Source organism: Gossypium hirsutum, chromosome A11, assembly GCF_007990345.1.
Source record: "Gossypium hirsutum isolate 1008001.06 chromosome A11, Gossypium_hirsutum_v2.1, whole genome shotgun sequence".
NCBI lineage: Eukaryota > Viridiplantae > Streptophyta > Magnoliopsida > Malvales > Malvaceae > Gossypium > Gossypium hirsutum.
In genome coordinates this window covers 21,405,571-21,419,638 of record NC_053434.1, presented here as the reverse complement: position 1 = coordinate 21,419,638, position 14,068 = coordinate 21,405,571, and the positions used below count along the sequence as shown (strand labels likewise).

General features: G+C 34.7%; 3 protein-coding genes across 3 annotated transcripts; all 3 read right to left on the bottom strand.

Moving 5' to 3' along the window:
• Positions 1-2,174: 2,174 nt before the first annotated feature.
• Positions 2,175-2,633, bottom strand: LOC107911004 (putative disease resistance protein RGA3). Its single transcript, XM_016838908.1, has 2 exons — positions 2,617-2,633; positions 2,175-2,547 (listed from the first exon to the last, which is right to left on the bottom strand). The coding sequence occupies exons 1-2, from the start codon at positions 2,631-2,633 to the stop codon at positions 2,175-2,177; spliced, it is 390 nt and encodes a 129-aa protein (XP_016694397.1).
• A 939-nt stretch (positions 2,634-3,572) lies between these two features.
• LOC121209982 (putative disease resistance protein RGA1) lies at positions 3,573-6,262 on the bottom strand. The gene is made up of 2 exons (XM_041082038.1): positions 5,592-6,262; positions 3,573-5,538 (listed from the first exon to the last, which is right to left on the bottom strand). Exons 1-2 carry the CDS (start codon positions 6,260-6,262, stop codon positions 4,281-4,283), a joined length of 1,929 nt encoding a protein of 642 aa, XP_040937972.1. The 3' UTR covers positions 3,573-4,280.
• A 35-nt stretch (positions 6,263-6,297) lies between these two features.
• On the bottom strand, positions 6,298-7,145 carry LOC107911003 (putative disease resistance protein RGA3). Its single transcript, XM_041081339.1, has one exon. The coding sequence runs from the start codon at positions 6,942-6,944 to the stop codon at positions 6,300-6,302; it is 645 nt and encodes a 214-aa protein (XP_040937273.1). The 5' UTR covers positions 6,945-7,145; the 3' UTR covers positions 6,298-6,299.
• Between the last annotated feature and the right edge of the window lie 6,923 nt (positions 7,146-14,068).

Genomic DNA, 14,068 nt, shown 5'->3' with positions numbered 1-14,068 from the left:
TCAGCTTAGAGCCAGCTGAGAGTGAACCTGGAAATGCAGACATTGATGACCCTCCTGTGAGAGGCATCAGAACCATTGCAAACATCTATTATAGATGCAATGTAGCAATAGTTAAGCCCTAGAGCTTTGAAGAAGCTGTGAGAGACAAGAGCTGGAGAAAGGCTATGGAAGCTGAGATTGATATGATTAACAAAAATGAGCCATGGGATTTGGTTGATAGGCCAGATCAGAAGAAGGTAATTGGTGTCAAATGGGTTTTTAGAACCAAATATAATGCTGATGGCTCTCTGAACAAGTACAAGGCAAGGCTTGTGGTGAAGGGCTATAGTCAGCAATATGGCACTGATTTTATGGAGACTTTTGCACCAGTAGCAAGACTTGATACAATCAAGCTACTGTTTGCCTTAGCTACACAGAAACATTGGAAGGTTCATCAGTTAGATGTTAAATCAGCATTTCTTAATGGCTTTCTTAATGAGGAAATTTTTATTGAGCAACCAGAAGGGTTTGAGATCCAAGGAGAAAAAGACAACGTCTATAGATTGAAGAAGGCTCTATATGGTTTGAAGCAAGCACCTAGAGCCTGGTATGATAGGGTTGATGCATACCTGTCTAAGCTCGAGTTTGAGAAAATTCTGAGTGAGCCAACACTCTATGTGAATAAGTCTTAATATGAAACCTTACTAATTGTTTCAATTTATGTGGATGATCTACCGGTTACTGGAAGCAAAACTGATTTGATCAATGATTTCAAGACCCAAATGCAAGAGGTGTTTGACATGACAGACTTGGGAATCATGACATACTTCCTTGGTATGGAAATGAGCCAGTCTGATCAAGGTATTTTCATCAGTCAACAGGCCTTTGCCTTGAAGATCTTAAACAAGTTTTGCATGACAAATTGCAAAGCAATAAGCACTCCATTGGCTCAAGGAGAGAAGCTGACCAGTTTTGGAGGTCAAGAAAAAATTGATGAGAAGGAGTACAAAAGCTTAGTTGGTTGTTTGCTTTACTTAACAGCAACTAGACCTGGCCTTATGCATGCTGTTGGTCTGTCATCAAGATTCATGCATTGTTGTGATACAACACATTTCAAGGCAGCTAAGAGGACACTCAAGTATATTAAAGGAACCTTGAAGTTTGGTGTTATGTTCAAGAAGGAAAAGGAGCTTAAGCTTACAGGATATTCAAACAGTGATTAGGCCGGGTCTGTGGATGACATGAAAAGCACCTCGGGTTACTTTTTTACCCTTGGTTCAGGAGTCTTTTGCTGGAGCTCAAAGAAGTAACAAACAGTTGCTCAATCCATAGCTGAGGCAGAGTACATTGCAGCAGCAGCAGCAGTGAATCAAGCCATTTGGCTTAGAAAGTTGCTATATGATTTGAATAAAGAACAAGCTGAAGCAACTCAGATCATGGTCGATAATCAGTCAGCTGTTGCCATAGCTAAAAATCCAGTTTTTCATGGCAAGACTAAACATTTTAAAATCAAATTTCATTTTGTTCGAAAGGCTAAGCACTCAGGAGAAATCAACCTTCTTCATTGTAGCTCAGAAAATTAGTTAGCTGATATTTTAACTAAGCCACTCGGGGTTACCAAATTTGAGTTTTTGAGAATTGAGATTGGTGTATGTTGCATATAGTCTAAGGAGGAGTGTTGAGCATTGGCCTGCAATGCAACATGTAACCAGGAGCCACAATAGCAGCAGCAACACACTAAGCAGACTAGCATTGGAGCTGAACTAAGAACGGCAGCTTGCTGAGTTCATTTTGATCATTTTGTTCCTATGTAACTTAGTTTAGTTACTTTGTAATTTGTTCACAGAGTTAGTAGGATTAGATTTTCTTGATTTGTACTTGATGTAATAGCTGTTATGACAGCTTTCTTTTGTATATGATTCAAAGATTGTATTTGCTTCATATTAGTGGGAGCAGTTACATTATTAGGTAAGTGTCAAATTCATATATAACTCTCATATATTTTGAAATTTATCAATGAAAACAATGATGTTATCCGGTCATCTTTTGTGTTTTTCAAACTCTTCTCTTTGCTTTTACTTGTTTTCATTTTAGTTTCAAAGAAAACTTAAGCTTGTATCATGTATTATTGCTACCAATGTTCCAACAATATTGAGCAAAATGAAAACTATTGTTTTATATAGGGTGGAAGATGCTTATGACCCATCTTCAATACAATCAAGATTTCTTTTCCCCTCGTCTTCCAAATCCCACAACTCGCTATCTTTGACGCGTAACCATTCGCTTTCATGACTCTTGAAACACAATATGCTTCCAATGGCATATATTGCCAATGGTACCCCTCCGCATCTCTGCACAATTTGCTTCCCAATTGTTTCATGGTTGACATTACCTTCATTTATTCCCATTACAAAGGCTCTTTTCTTGAACAAGGACCAAGAATCATCATCTGACAAACATAGCAAGCAATGAAAAGGGACTTTAGCCATTATAAAAGCAACTTTCTCAAGTCGAGTAGTGACAATGACTTCACTTCCTCTTCGTCCATTCCGTAGCACTTGCTTCAGTCTGTCTCATTTGTCATGGTATTCATTTCACACATAATCCAATATGAGCAAAAATCGTTTCCCAACAAACCTCTTCGTCCACTCCATAGCGGTTGCTTCAGTCTGTCCCACTTGTAATGGTATTCATTCCACACATAATCCAATATGAGCAAAAATCGTTTTCCAACAAACTTTTCTGCTAAGTGCCTCTGCAGGGGATCTAGCTCTTGGATATAGCATGATTTTACAATAGTTTTAGTCAACCTTTTTATATCAAAATCATCGGATACGCACAGAAATAAGACAACAACGATAACATAATGTTTTAATTAACTTAATTTATAGCTCAAAATAAGTCATCTATATTATTGTTATTTACAAGGGCAAAGAAAAACTCATGAAGTTGTTGGACTCTGATTGAGTTTTTGATACAGCGGAAATTTTTTTGGGTTGATACTCACAAAAATGGACGGGATGTGGATTATGATGGACCAATTCTCTCCTCAGGCTTTGTTCCACCGCCTTTTTAGATGCAGCCATCCTTAGCGTTTTCAGTGCTGTGAGGCTGCTTACCCGTGAAGGCAAAGACATCAAATTAAACCACCACTCAAGGTTGCAGTTCTAGGCATGGAATGAATATAATACAGAAAAAATCAGAAGTAGCCTAAAGCGCCATGTTCTGACTGTTAAAAATCAAGAAGAAAAACAAAATTTAATGCTAAAAAGCTCCAAAAAAAGATTACAATTGAACAAACCAAAACTGATGCATCAAAATTGGTAATAATAATTCTAACAAGCCTTACTATATAATTCTTATCAACCATATAAATCATATTGATTTATAGAGTCCTTAATTGATTGTTAATTTTTTCAATAAGGGCTTTTTCTAATTAAGTCAATCCGGCATTTTAACCCAAGAAATGTGCTCTGCTATATGATTGATATCCTGAAACGAAGTTGAACAAAACAGTATTTGATGAGCATAAGAATTTAGAAGTAAAATTATTTGACATCAATTTATTCTGTACTGGTCTTATAGGATAGAAATTGCTCTATCAACTTAATGCAATGGTCTTTTCTCAAATAGCAGAACTGAGCTTTCAGAACTTTCTTGAGAGGTAACATGTCCAATCACCCATCCAGTGAATGTATTTAGACAACCAAATCCTAAATTCATCAAATCAAACCATTTGCGAATGTCCAATGAACTCTGGATAGTAGGGAACATTATTAACAGAAATGGATGAATGAATGATATTGCAGATGTCTTATTCACAAAAGTGCAATGCTAAAATCCTTTCTCATAATTCTTGAATGTTATTTGATAATTGCAAGACTTAAGAGATAGCCGATAGACAGGTTCCAAAGCATTCTTCTTTAGACATAACTTCAATGAACGGAATGTGGGTTATGTTGGGTCAATCCTCTCCTCTCTTTCTTACATTGCCTTTTCAGATGAGGGCATCCTTCAATCTCCAGCGTTTCCAGTGCCGTGAGGCTCCATACCCCTTGGGGCAATGACGTTAAATTACAGCAATACTTAATCTCCAATTGCGAAAGCAAGTTGAGGTGTTGTATCTCATTCGGAAGAGAAATTAATCTCACACAACTCCAAATACGCAGAGATCGAAGAGAAGACAGATGTCGGATACTCTCTGGCAATGAGGTTAACTCTGGACATCCATTGATAAGCAAGTTTCGGAGTGAAGTCAGATATAGCACCCCCTCAGATAAAGAGGCTAATTTCTTACAATTTTAAATCCTCAATGAAGACAAAGACAATAAGCCTTGCAATCCATTTGCTGGAAGGGATACAAGGCTGTCACATTGACTTAAATCCAAAGTTTTTAAAGAGCTGATATTTTGTAGTCCTGCAGGCAAGCTTTCAAGTTGTAAGCAACTTTCAAGTTCCAAGTGTTCAAGGGTGGATAGATTATCCAGCATATCAGATAAAGACTTTAGAGTACTTGACACAATCGTCAAGCTGTCAAGGTGCTTCTGATTTTGCAATAGTCCATCCGGTAAATCTGTTAACTCATCAACTTCATTAATCCAGAGAGATGTAAGAATAGTGGCATTCATCATCAAAGATTTAAGTAAAGTAACATTAATTCCTCCAATTTCTAGCTTTTTTAGAGATTGAAGCATTGGCATCTTAACCAACTTGGGACAACATTTGATAGTTAACGATCTTAAGAGAGGAAACTGTTCTCTACCATTCACAGTTGTCCATTCCTCCAAACATGGTGCCATACCTATTTCGAGAACCTTCAGTGATGGAAAAGAACTTTCCATATCCCCATAGAAGTTGCTGTCAATATACTTCAGAGCACCCATTACCTTAATAGTAAGGACCTTAAGGAAGCGCAATTTCCCTAGAGGTGGAAGTTGATCGCATATTTCACAATCTTCAAGTGAGATTTCAACAAGGTTTGGTAGAAGCAGATCCATCATCCAATATGGAAACCTATCACCTTGGTAACCAAATATGCATAACTTCTTCAAGCTAGAATGAGGTTGGAGAACATTAAGAATCTCTTCATCATTTCTATGTTGATGATGAGAGGTTTCCAAGCTCTCTACTTGCCAAGATAAGCTTAATGAACTTAAATTTTGCTTCTTTTTCAAATTGGCATTTTTAGCTTCTGTTAAACTCTTTATGTTGTGAAGTCCTGTGATGCTCAATTCCCCCACTAGGGCCAACTCTTTCAACTCATCAATGCCACCGCAACCAATGTCCTTTCCCACAACAAACATGCTGAGCTTGCGCAAGCATGACAATTGTCCCAATCCAACAGGCATAGAAGTTAGTAAAGAGCAACTTCTGAGGTCCAAATACTTCAGATTTTTCAAGTGCCTCGTATCTTTAGGTAACATTTCAAGGCTGTGACAATACTGAAGATTTAGTGTCTGCAAGTTATAAAGGAAGATTGTTGATTCAGGTAGAGTTTTCATATTACCATCATGAAGGCATAGGTATCTCAGCTGTTTCAAACTTTTAAATGCAGTATTGCTAAAAGAATAACCAAAATCCAACACCTTCAGATTTTTTGTTTACTGATGAACTGGGCAGGATTAGAGAGGTTATAAATACCACAAAAGCTGATCTCATTGCCTAGGATCAAAGAATGCAACGGTTGCAACTTGGACAGGTCCATAATGTTTGTTGATGAACTGCTATTATGAACAAACAAGTGACGTGCAGTTTTTGGTATTTTCAACCTCTCATTGGGCTCAATCACACAGCATCCATGTCCCATAATTGTTGTTGCAATGTCATGGATTAAATCAAGCATTTTACATGTAACAGTTCCATCAACATCCTCTTTGATCTCTTGGAGAAAGGACCTCCGAGTCAATTCAGAGAATATTTCACAACCGGTATCATGCAAATCCAACAGTCTTCGAGAAGGAATAAATCCATTTGCCATCCATAGTCCTATCAGCTCGTCCTTTACCATGACAGAATCTTTGGGAAATAGTGAGCAAAATGAAAAACATTGTTTCATATATGGTGGAAGATGCTCATAACTCAACATCAACACAGCCAAGATTCTTTTTCCCTCATCCTCCAAAGCCCATATCTCGCTATCTTTGACACGTAACCATTCACTTTCTAGACTTTTGGAACACAGTATGCTTCCTATGGCCGTAATTGCCAATGGTACCCCTCCACATCTCTGTAGTATCTGCCTCCCAGTTGCGTCCAGGTTCACATTGCCTTCTTTTATTCCCATCCCAAAGGCTCTTTGCTTGAATAAGGACCAAGAATCATCATCTGACAAACATCCCAAGCGATAGAAAGGAATTGTAGCCATCATAATTCATAAGAGCAACTTTCTCAAGTCGAGTAGTGACAATGACTGTACTTCCTCTTGCTCCACACTGTAGCGCTTGCTTCAGTCCATCCCACTTGTCATGGTATTCATTCCACACATCATCCAAAACAAGCAAAAATCGTTTCCCAACAAACATCCCTACTAAGCGCCGCTGCAGGGGATCTAGCTCTTGGATATCGCATGACTTCCCTTCAATGGATTCCAAGATAGCTTTAGTCAACCTTTTTATATCAAAATCATCAGATACGCACACCCAAGCTCTCAAATCAAAGGCTTTTGCCACATTTTTGTCATTGTAAACCAATTGGGCAAGTGTGGTCTTTCCAAGACCTCCCATGCCACATATTGCATAAACAGAGAGGTCATCATGATGACTCGCATTGCTAACCAACATACTAACTATCTTTTTCTTCTCATCTGCTCTGCCTAGTATTTCCGATTCTTTCACAAGGGAGCTGGTTTGCCTGTCCTCATTCCATTCAATTGCAGCTTCTGCCACACACTCTCTCAAGTGAAACTTGCTTTTCTCCTCAGCAATGGCATCTAATTTCTCTCTTGCATTCTTAAATTTACGTGCCATATTTAGGCAAAACACAAGAGGGTTCTGAAGAGAAAGAAAGTAGATACCTTACTTCTACGCCTCTGAGCTTTAGTTTTGAAGTCATCAAGCACATCTTCCAGATCATAAGCTGCTTGTTTAAGTTTTCCAAGCCAATTCTTGATAGCTTCACTCTTCCACTGCTTCTCCTCGGCATCATGGAGCACAGCTTGGATTGTAGTAAGAGTATTGGTTAAATTTGGCTAAGTAAGGCTTTAAACAAAGGGGTATGTGATAGTTTGAGATAATTAAGGGATATGGTTTGGTTTAACAAGGAACTCGAGTGGTTTGAAAAATGGTAATGTGAATGGTTCGAATGGCTTTAAGGTCAAGAAAGAACTACTACTAAAATAAAGTACTAACCCAAATCTTATAGAACACTTAAAGGTGGATAGAAGGATAGCTAAACCGTGACCCACTATCTATATGGAGATAGGAACCAATCGGTATAAGAGTGAACGCCATACTCTATTTAAGAGTGATAAGTTCGAAAAGAACAGGATGACGCCACTAACAAACTAGATAAGTCATGTTGAGTCTAAAACAAAATAGGAGAGTTGAAAAACTCACAAAATGTTATAAACATTAATCAAAGGATTAAAAGCCTCCTAACCAAAATAATGTCTTCTTACAATCTATTTATAGGCACTATTATGACTATTCAAATGCCTATTTGTGACCTTTCACCTTCAGCAATTAACTTGTAACAGCCTATTTTTAGTGAAATCGGAACAGTGGTTTCGTGACCACAAATCCAAGCTAAAAAGAAAATTTTATTTTAAAATTATGGCATGGTCTATATTATGATAGGAAGGTTGCATGAAAATTTTGATAAGAAAATTTTATTGATTTTGTAGTTAATTGAAAAAAAAAAGCATTTTCGGGACTCCGTCCGGTAAACCGGATTCGTAAATATTTTTAATAAATATTTACGAAATTAGTTGTGTGGTTAATTAGGTTTTGGATAGGTGAATTTGTTAAATTAGGAGCAATTGAGTGGAAGGACTAGATTGAATATAAGGTAAAAGTTGAATAATAGAATAGAGAAAATTTAAATGACTAAATAAGAAATTACACCATAAATTGACATGTGTGTGGTAAAAATAATTTTCATGTGTATAAATAATATACATATATTAGGAATTATTATATATTTACTCATAATTTAAGTAAATATCATTATATTATTATATTATTATATTATTATATTATATTAATTAAATAAAGTAAATAAAATAAATTAAATTATGACAATTGTGTGGTAATAATAATGTAAATGTGTAATAAATACATATGTACATTTGTAATACATATATATTTATTTATTATAGATATTATAATATAATAATATAACTAAAATGTAATAAACATAAACTAAATAAATAAACAAAAGAAACAAAAAAATGAAAAAAAGGAAGAACAGAATAGAAACGAAAAAACAGGGGAGAAAGAAAGGAAGGAAAAAGGGAAAGAAAGAAAAGGGAGAAATAAGGGTTTAAGGTTTTAAGTTCAATTGGTAAGTTAATTTAGTTCATTTTCTTATAATTTTGATGTTTTTGGAATCCTAGAATAAAATACTATTTAGTATATGTTGAAAATTTGAAAGTTAGTAGATTTTTGGACATGGTTTATGTTGAATTAATTGATGAATTAGGGGTTAAATTGATAGAATTTCAAGTTAGAATTAGGTAAAGGATTAAATTGAAGAATAAATTAAAAGTTTTGTGTAAAAGGGACTAATTTGTAAACTTGTGAAATTTAAAGAAAAATTCTGAATTTTATGAAATATAAGTGCTGTAAATGTGAGATGTAAAAATCAAATAGGCTTGGAACAAGGATTAATTTGCATAAATATTAATTTCCGAGCCTAGGGACAAAAATGGAATTTATGAAAAGTTTAGGGGCAAAATAATAATTTTTTCTAGAACATGAGTTGAATTCAAATGAGTATGAAATATGTTGAATTGATGCTAAATTTATTTATATAGACCCGGAAAGATCGAAAAAGGAAAGTGATCGTGGAAAAGAAAAGATATCGGATTAAAAGAATTTCGATTACAAGTTGCTATCGAGGTAAGTTCGTATAACTTGAATGAATATGTAAATATGTTAATTTAAATGTTGTATTGTATTGTATATGATGTATGAAATTGAATATATGAATTATATAAATGTGAAATGAAAGAAATGATACATGTTTGGAAATTAATAAATGGGTGAAATTCCGTTTGAATATTGGTGATCGATGGATAATGGAAATTTCCCGAAATTTATGAAGTTCTGCATGTGTTGCAAAAATGGATTGAGCTCGGATGGAAAAATTTGACAAAAGCCTTCTCGAGAATTAAAAGTGAATAAGATTTATTCCTGATTCACTAAAAATATATAAAGTGGATAGGATTTGTTCCTGATTCACTATGGTAACTCAAGGTGAATAGGATTTTCCCTAAAATGGTAATCATGATTCGCTACGGTTACTTGATATGTAACTCGAGAGAGTGCTTGATGATTTAACATCTTAAGGGCTAAATCCTGGATATGAATTGAAGAAATATGGAAATGTACACTTTGTGAGTACTACTAGAAAATCCATCGATAATTCCAATGATTCAACGGATGAGATAGTAAAACGAGACATGAGAAATATGAGATGGAATGAGACAATAGCATGATGAGCTCATCTATGCCTATTGGTACGTTTGTTACTAATGTGTTTGATTGAAATGTTTATGATTAGGCAAATAACCAAAATGAATGGAAATTATGCTTTTACATGATTTAAATGTTAAATATGATTAGTAAGTTTAATTCATGTTATATGAACTTACTAAGCATAAATATGCTTATTAGGTTTTATTTTCCTTGTCTTATAGTGCTTGAAAGCTCGGAAGAAGTGGAAGACGGGTCGGAGACTTCATCACACTATCATCCTGTAAATTTTGGTATAATGGTTTACTTATTTTGAAAACGGCATGTATAGCTAAATTAGTGAAATAATAAATGTTACACAATGTTTGGAAGTTAGCCATTGGTATGGCTAGCAATGATATATATATATAAACATATGAGTTCATAAGGTTATAAATGGTTCTCATACACCAATGGATGAAATAGTATAAGTATAGTAAGGAAAATAAGCATATTGATGTGCCATATGGTATATTAATTAAGGATATATGATATTGTGAATGTGGTTACTTTAGTAAGTTTGGGTAATAGGTTTTTGTGATGTTAAAGTAGAGTTTTCTTACATGAGGAACTATGTTCATAATATGATAGTGAAGGAAAATAAAAGGGAGTGATAGGAAATATTGTAGTGAAAGGAAATAAAGATGTTATAAACTTTAGTCATTAATATTTTGCACTAAAACAGTCTTACCTAACAGCTATAGTCTGACTTTGAAAATCCACCAAAAATTGTGGAAATTGAATTAGAAGATGAAAAAAATATGAAATTAAAGCTTATTGAGTCCAGTTTCTCATAGAAAAACGGTGTAAGCAATGGATTTGTAAATCATGAGATATAATGAATTTTGTGAGACAAGGTTAGAATGAATTTTGGTTCTCCTATTCTGATTTTGAAAAATTATAAAAAATTTAAGAAAAATAATTATGGAATTAAATTTATATTTATAGAATTCTGAATGAGTCTATTTTCAAGAAAAATAAACATGAACATCATTCGAATCCTGTATGAAGAGATAATTAATTTTTAGTGAAGAAGGGTCAGAACTGTCAGACAGCAGAATAGGGGTGACTTTAAAGAATAAATTTTACTTATTGGCTAGACCAAAAATTCTGAGAATTTTATGGTAAGAAGATATGTGAGTCTAGTTTCAAGAAAATTATAGTTCTCAATTTGGAGTTCTGTAGCTCAAGATATAAATAATTTAATTACTATGACTCAGGTGGACAGTTTTGTTATGAACATAGGAAAATTTTGGAATTACGTGTAATTATTCTGTAAACTTCGGTAACATCTTGTAACCCTATTCCGGCGACGGATACGGGTTAGGGGTGTTACATAACTAAGGTTTTTACAAGCTTTAATTTCATTTTTAAGTCATGAAGGGAAGCCAATAGTCTTGTCTCTTCACTTGATTCTGGTGTAGATGAAAAGGCATGTCTCTTCACTTTATAATTGACTTAATGAACCCTTAATGTGCTGTTTGGTGTCCCTTCATCTCCCTTAAACTGAATGTCAAAAGACTTGTGCATTCATATCATTAATTGGCACCATAACTAGCTTTGAGTGCATGAAACTAATCAGACTTGAAAAGTCACTCTTGGTCCATTTGAACAGCCACCATAATGATCTTTGAAGGCTTGAAAAACGTCCAAAACTTGAATAGCCAATTAGCCATATGAACAATCACCTACAAGGTAGATAATTAAGCATTAAAGACATTCATAAGAATCAGCACACTATAAACACTCTTACACAAATTTATTAATGAACATGCAGCTCAAATCAGCTTATTTAAATTGAAAATGAACACACTTTAACTTATGTAGTAAAAAGTAACAGCCAGATTAAATAACATACTTATATAAATAAACTCAAACATATTTAACAACTAAGATGCTTAAATGCATGGTTTAAGATGTAAACTAAATGAACAAATGAGTTACTTAATACAAGACTTAATTTAATAATGCAAACTTTAACTAACATGGGAGTTACATAATTCATGTCATAATTTATGATGCAAACTTAACTTACATGAGAGATACATAATGCATGACTTTATTAAATGCAGAATACATATTAATGATGTTCAAACTATGACATAATTAAAGACACAAACTAAAATAACTAAAGTAACTAAAATAAATGAATCAAAGTCCTTATTTTCCAGCAGCCAAATTAATAAACTGAAATTAAAAACTTCATTTTGCACTTAGGCCCCTCGAGTTTAGCCCAATCTCAATGTCGACAAGTTGGGTCGTAACATGATGCGACCAGGTTCGCATCAGTAAGCCCAAATAATTATCAAGTTTTTCAACCAGAAGCATACCAAGCAAAGATATAAAATTTTGTCTTTGAATCAAAAGGGTTTTCGGGCTAAACATAATCATCGACTTGTCAATATTAATCTTCTGTCCTGACATTTTAGAAAAAAAATTTTAAAATTTGACGAACTCCTCCACATCCCTTTTTTTATTATGAATGAAAAGGAGCGCATCATGAGCAAAAAAGAGATGATTAATACGTGGCCCATAAATGCTAGCCCTAATCCCTTTTAACAAATTATCATTTTGAGCCCGTAAAAGTAGTTTAGAAAAAGCTTCCATGCAAGTCTTAGGCCTCTTTCCAGCACTATGGTCTTCGATAGGGATGAATTACACTTAACCACATAGCGAACCGAAGAAATACAGCACATCACTTTATTCACCCAAGCCTTCGCGTAGCCCATTTTTTTCATAACCGCTTTATTGAACTTCCATTCAACCCGATCATAGGCTTTGCTCATGTCGAGTTTAATGACAAATCCCTTGTTAGGCCCTTTCTTAGCACTTTTAAGATAATGGAGAAGCTCATGAGCGATCAGAATATTATCGTGGATCATACGTCCGGGCACAAAGGCACTCTGATTTTAACTAATGCACTTCGGAAGAGTTTCTTTCAACCGGTTTGCAAGAACTTTAGCGATAATTTTGTACACCACTCTGCATAGACTGATCGGACGAAAATTAGTCATATCAATCGGATTTTTTATTTTAGGAATAAGGACAATAATCATCTCGTTGAGACTATCTACAATTCTGTTCCCCTTTAAAATATCATGGCACATTTTCAAAATATCAATTCCAACAACATCCCAGTGCTCCTTATAGAATTGGCCTGACAGATCATCAATGGCTAGGGCTTTCCTCGGGTCCATTTGGTTGAATGCTTTCATTATCTCCTCATCTTTGAACTCTTCCAACAATTTATCATTCATCTCCCCTGAAATACAATTATCAATAAAGTCAATGTTGAAGTTATCCTATGTTTTTAAAGTTGACTCAAAAAGGTTTTGAATACTCCCTGGCTGCCTCACAAATTTCTTTGGTGTTATTCTTCCAGCACCCATGAATATCTTTCAGCTACTCAATATTATTCTTTTTTTCTCCTGCTTGAAGCTCTTACATGGAAAAACTTGGTGTTCCTATCGTCCTCCCGTAGCCAGGTAACTCTCGAATCTCTGGGCCCAATACTTTTCCTCTTGATCCATCAAGTTCCTAAGTTTACTCTTCAAAACTTTAATTATGTTTCCCTCATATGACCTACCGAGATTGTCAATCAAGTCAAAGTGAATGACATGATCTATTTCATTATAGACATTCTAGTCTCATCGAAGACATTTGCCTCATGCATTCCATAATGATCACTAGATGGCAAGTCCAACACATTAACATCATCTTACATAAGGCCCTCGCTTATAAATACCTTTAGGAACGATAAAGGAAAGATCGACTCTCCAAGAATATCAAGCATACACTTTGTCAACTTACCTTCAACCTTAGTATTCTCCTCACCTTCGTTCTTTGTAATTTTTGGCTTTTCACCCTGATTGGGTGAACCAACCTCCACAACAACCAACACTCTTTCTTCCATACTTTTTCCTTGTATCACTGTATCAACTATCACCTTGTATACACGGCCAACCAGACCCTTTCCTAGCTCATTTTAATCACAAAAAATATTTGTTGGTGCATGTAAAATGCTTAACTGAATTGAAGGAAACTCCTAAGATCTTCCCACATTTTCTAGATTAAAACTTTCGCTTGAGTTCTCATGCGGAATGCTTCCCACTACCAAGTCAAGTAATGGAACTTGTTGGCCTCTATCGTCGGTGATAAAACATAATGTGATTGGCATAAGATTATAACAAAATATTGTAAATGCGAACATGATCTAATAGTGCATACATTGAAAGTTTATCCAATTGTCCTCTAAACGAGATAAAGATTGAATGAAGACTACTTGGCTTGTATATTATAATTTGTAATTTTGCAAGTTTAGTAGCATATTAGATACCTACAAGTTATTACAAAATAGTAGATTTTGATTGTTTATAGAATGATACTATCTATACCTATTACTAAAGCTTTGGCCAAAG